Raw genomic sequence first — 5,000 nt, forward strand, 5'->3', positions numbered from 1 at the left:
GGACGAGTGTTTATAGCTGATAGAACAGGAAGTGGTTATTAACTGGTAATAAGTATAGTGTAAGTTATTGAATAGATATAATTCTGTGATCTTGAGTACAGTGGTGTGGTATAAGGGAAATAAAGACGGTGTGGTGATTCGATCAGAGTCGTGTTTTATTCTTTACTCTGATTAACTGATCGATTCACTCAGGTATTGGTCAGTAGAAACACTTCAGCAGTGACCTCACGATCCCGGAAGTTTAAAGTCCACTCTTAAAGAAGCCTTTTTACCTTTTAATCCCTTTAATAATCAGAAGTAACCCGGGTTTAGTTACAGATTGTGAGTGTGTTGTCGTGGTCAGAGCGTGTTGTGGTCAGAGTGTGTTGTCGTGGTCAGAGCGTGTTGTAGTCAGAGTGTGTTGTCGTGGTCAGAGCGTGTTGTGGTCAGAGTGTGTTGTGGTCAGAGAGTGTTGTGGTCAGAGAGTGTTGTGGTCAGAGAGTGTTGTCGTGGTCAGAGTGTGTTGTGGTCAGAGAGTGTTGTGGTCAGAGAGTGTTGTGGTCAGAGAGTGTTGTCGTGGTCAGAGTGTGTTGTCATGGTCAGAGCGTGTTGTGGTCAGAGTGTGTTGTGGTCAGAGCGTGTTGTGGTCAGAGAGTGTTGTGGTCAGAGAGTGTTGTGGTCAGAGAGTGTTGTGGTCAGAGAGTGTTGTCGTGGTCAGAGTGTGTTGTAGTCAGAGTGTGTTGTAGTCAGAGTGTGTTGTCGTGGTCAGAGCGTGTTGTGGTCAGAGTGTGTTGTGGTCAGAGAGTGTTGTGGTCAGAGAGTGTTGTCGTGGTCAGAGTGTGTTGTCATGGTCAGAGCGTGTTGTGGTCAGAGCGTGTTGTTGTGGTCAGAGGTTACAGATGTGAAGTTACCTTGGTTATTTTGACCCACAGACCGTGGCTGTTGTAGTACTCCTCCCCTGAGGTCCGGATACAGCTCCCTTTCTTCGGCTCGATGGTGAACTTACAGGACTTCTTACTGGGAGCCTGGTGTGGACTTTCCCACGCAGGGATCAACACAATGCCCCCGGTCACTGCGGCCGGTGTGGAGGCTGAGGAAGAGGAGGAAGCCGAGCTGGAGGAAGAGTCTCTACAGATCTTATAGCACACTTCCCGGGGCACGAAGCACAGACTCTCGGGTAGAGGCTCGGTTCTCCTGAAGCCTTCAATACACCGGTTCACGAAGCGGATCCTGCCCAGGAGCAGGTGAGGATCTTCACCCGGAGACATCGCGATACTTTTACTCTACTATCACTCACTATTTATTACCACTGTAGCTACGTCTTGCTAGTATAACTCAACACAGAGTTACAGGAGTGTATTACACTCTCTATATTCTCTTTATTCTTCTTCTTTAGTCTAGTTTTAAATTAAATCTGTTAATTTAAACACCCAAAACACTCTCTCTTCCTCATCAACAGCTAGAACCTGTCAACTGAAGCTAACTTCCGGGTCCAAAAGGACGGTCCGCCCTGGCGTCATGACGTCACGTGGACGCCGGGGGGGGTGTCCTGTTTACATTTCGAGAAATTCAGTACATTCTCACAACATTGATAATTTAACTCCTGTACGATTATAATTAATCTGTTTAACTCGGTGTATGTTTTTACCTTTTGCTTTTTCACACATTACGCGTCGTCACAGTGATCATTAATCGTTTTACAACTGCTGGGTTTTAAATCACAAACACCCGCTATACCCTGACTAGCCTGGGACTGTTTGCATCAAAAAGTGAAGATATGTAAAATAGAAAGCGTGTTTAAATACTTTCAGATACATTAAATACATAAATTATATATGTGAATCGGGGCTAGTTCCAGCAGAAAGCCCAGATAAAGCCGCTGTGATTGGTCCACATGAAGCCGCGTGCTGTGATTGGTCCACATGAAGCCGCGTGCTGTGATTGGTCCACATGAAGACGCGTGCTGTGATTGGTCCACATGAAGACGCGTGCTGTGATTGGTCCACATGACCTGCCGCTTAAAGCCGAGCAGAGATTCTCAAAGTTCTTTTTTTTAACATGACTTTGCATTTAAAACAAAACTAATCTTTTTTACAGGAGAAATTTGTTTTTTTCCTGATTGTCTTGGATTTCCGCAGGGTACAGAACTGTAAAAATGACAGACTTTGAGAAGCGCGGACCTCCGGGAAACCATGTCTATAAAAACAATAACACAACACTAACCCTGAGAGTTTTTCGGAATTAAAATGGTGAAGAAGACTATTAAAAAATTCCAGGATAACACAAATAGAGTTTTTTTTTATTAAAACATAAAAAATATATAATTACAATCGGTTAATATTTTATTAAAATATTTTAAACGCCATTTAAATCAGATTTTTTTTTAAATGCTGTATATAAAAATTATTTCCTAAGCAATCAGACTTTATTTTAATAGATATGATCTATTTTTATCTCTAAAAAGGAATTATGGCAAAAGTCACTGAGGTGACCTTTGTCAGGTTGCGCGGTGTCACGTGATTAAATCCCGGGCTGTGATTGGAGGAGAGCTGTCCTTTTCAGCAGAGTAGAGCCTCATCACGACATTGAAGTCTGCGCAGAAAAGAACAATGCTGTTGAATAAGGTAAAATACACAACTTTAATTTTATTATAGAGTTTATAAACACACAAACAGCTGTTTAGTGAATTATCATTGCAGCTGTTACACTGGAGCCTTCAGAAACAACCAATCAGAACTTTCCTGGTGTTAGCTAAACGAATAGCATATGGCTAACAGACAACACTTCGACCTGTTATGTAATATTATTATATTTATATTAATGTTCACTATAATCTCTCTCCTTCATAAATATAACACTGATTATATCACACATCTGTCATATTTACTCATTTATTCTTATTTTTATTCATTATGAAACATTCTGGTTTTGTGAAGCGCGACTGAAGCTGTTATAAACTGTTAATAAACATTCTGTTAGCGTTAGCATTGTTTATCTCTGTCAGTGTCTGTCTGTCTGTCTATCTGTGTTCTACTCTCTCTACCTGTCTGTCTGTCTGTGTGGTACTCTCTCTACCTGTCTGTCTGTCTGTGTGGTACTCTCTCTACCTGTCTGTCTGTCTGTGTTCTACTCTCTCTACCTGTCTGTCTGTCTGTCTGTGTACTACTCTCTCTACCTGTCTGTCTGTGTTCTACTCTCTCTACCTGTCTGTCTGTCTGTCTGTGTTCTACTCTCTCTACCTGTCTGTCTGTGTTCTACTCTCTCTACCTGTCTGTCTGTCTGTTTGTGTTCTACTCTCTCTACCTGTCTGTCTGTGTACTACTCTCTCTACCTGTCTGTCTGTCTGTGTACTACTCTCTCTACCTGTCTGTCTGTGTTCTACTCTCTCTACCTGTCTGTCTGTGTTCTACTCTCTCTACCTGTCTGTCTGTCTGTGTACTACTCTCTCTACCTGTCTGTCTGTCTGTGTACTACTCTCTACCTGTCTGTCTGTCTGTGTTCTACTCTCTCTACCTGTCTGTCTGTCTGTCTGTGTTCTACTATCTCTACCTGTCTGTGTACTACTCTCTCTACCTGTCTGTCTGTCTGTCTGTGTTCTACTCTCTCTACCTGTCTGTCTGTGTACTACTCTCTCTACCTGTCTGTCTGTGTTCTACTCTCTCTACCTGTCTGTCTGTCTGTGTTCTACTCTCTCTACCTGTCTGTCTGTCTGTGTTCTACTCTCTCTACCTGTCTGTCTGTCTGTGTACTACTCTCTCTACCTGTCTGTCTGTCTGTGTACTACTCTCTCTACCTGTCTGTCTGTCTGTGTACTACTCTCTCTACCTGTCTGTCTGTCTGTGTACTACTCTCTCTACCTGTCTGTCTGTCTGTGTACTACTCTCTCTACCTGTCTGTCTGTGTTCTACTCTCTCTACCTGTCTGTCTGTCTGTGTTCTACTCTCTCTACCTGTCTGTCTGTCTGTGTTCTACTCTCTCTACCTGTCTGTCTGTCTGTCTGTGTACTACTCTCTCTACCTGTCTGTCTGTCTGTGTACTACTCTCTCTACCTGTCTGTCTGTCTGTGTACTACTATCTCTACCTGTCTGTGTACTACTCTCTCTACCTGTCTGTCTGTCTGTGTTCTACTCTCTCTACCTGTCTGTCTGTGTTCTACTCTCTCTACCTGTCTGTCTGTCTGTTTGTGTTCTACTCTCTCTCTCTGTCTGTCTGTGTACTACTCTCTCTACCTGTCTGTCTGCCTGTCTGTGTACTACTCTCTCTACCTGTCTGTCTGCCTGTCTGTGTACTACTCTCTCTACCTGTCTGTCTGCCTGTCTGTGTACTACTCTCTCTACCTGTCTGTGTACTACTCTCTCTACCTGTCTGTCTGTCTGTCTCTGTACTACTCTCTCTACCTGTCTGTCTGTCTCACTGTATCTCACTCTGAAACTGTGAAATATCCTGTGTGTGTGTGTGTAGTTGTTAAAGGTTGGTGTACAGACGGGGTTGAGGTTCAGCAGTGGTGCAGCTCGAGCAGCTCCTTTAGTCAAGAGTTCTAGTGCTGGGTTCTCCTTCGGTACACACACACTGTATACACTACAGGCTGTATACACACACACACACACACACACTGTATACACTACAGGCTGTATACACACACACACACACACACACTGTATACACTACAGGCTGTATACACACACACACACACACACTGTATACACTACAGGCTGTATACACACACACACACACACACTGTATACACTACAGGCTGTATACACACACACACACACACACACACACACTGTATACACTACAGGCTGTATACACACACACACACACACACACACTGTATACAATACAGGCTGTATACACACACACACACACACACACACACTGTATACACTACAGGCTGTATACACACACACACACACACACACACACACACACACACTGTATACACTACAGGCTGTATACACACACACACACACACACACACTGTATACACTACAGGCTGTATACACACACACACACACACA

At 43.5% G+C, this 5,000-nt stretch overlaps 2 protein-coding genes across 3 annotated transcripts in view; one reads left to right on the forward strand and one right to left on the reverse strand.

Annotated features, from left to right (window-relative positions):
* hectd3 (HECT domain containing 3) overlaps window positions 1-1,489 on the reverse strand; it is a 20,368-nt gene extending 18,879 nt beyond the window's left edge. For both annotated transcript variants that reach the window (XM_058413766.1, XM_058413765.1), the window contains exon 1: window positions 891-1,489. In XM_058413766.1, coding sequence (XP_058269749.1) covers window positions 891-1,247 — 357 coding nt within the window. In that variant the 5' untranslated portion in view covers window positions 1,248-1,489. The remainder of the gene's footprint in view (window positions 1-890) is intronic.
* Window positions 1,490-2,448: 959 nt separating this feature from the next.
* The window catches only part of acadm (acyl-CoA dehydrogenase medium chain), a 10,701-nt gene continuing 8,149 nt past the window's right edge, over window positions 2,449-5,000 (forward strand). The window contains exons 1-2 of the mRNA XM_058414327.1: window positions 2,449-2,603; window positions 4,441-4,537. Coding sequence (XP_058270310.1) covers window positions 2,589-2,603; window positions 4,441-4,537 — 112 coding nt within the window. The 5' untranslated portion in view covers window positions 2,449-2,588. The remainder of the gene's footprint in view (window positions 2,604-4,440; window positions 4,538-5,000) is intronic.

This window comes from Hemibagrus wyckioides, linkage group LG17, assembly GCF_019097595.1.
Source record: "Hemibagrus wyckioides isolate EC202008001 linkage group LG17, SWU_Hwy_1.0, whole genome shotgun sequence".
Taxonomy (NCBI): Eukaryota; Metazoa; Chordata; class Actinopteri; order Siluriformes; family Bagridae; genus Hemibagrus; species Hemibagrus wyckioides.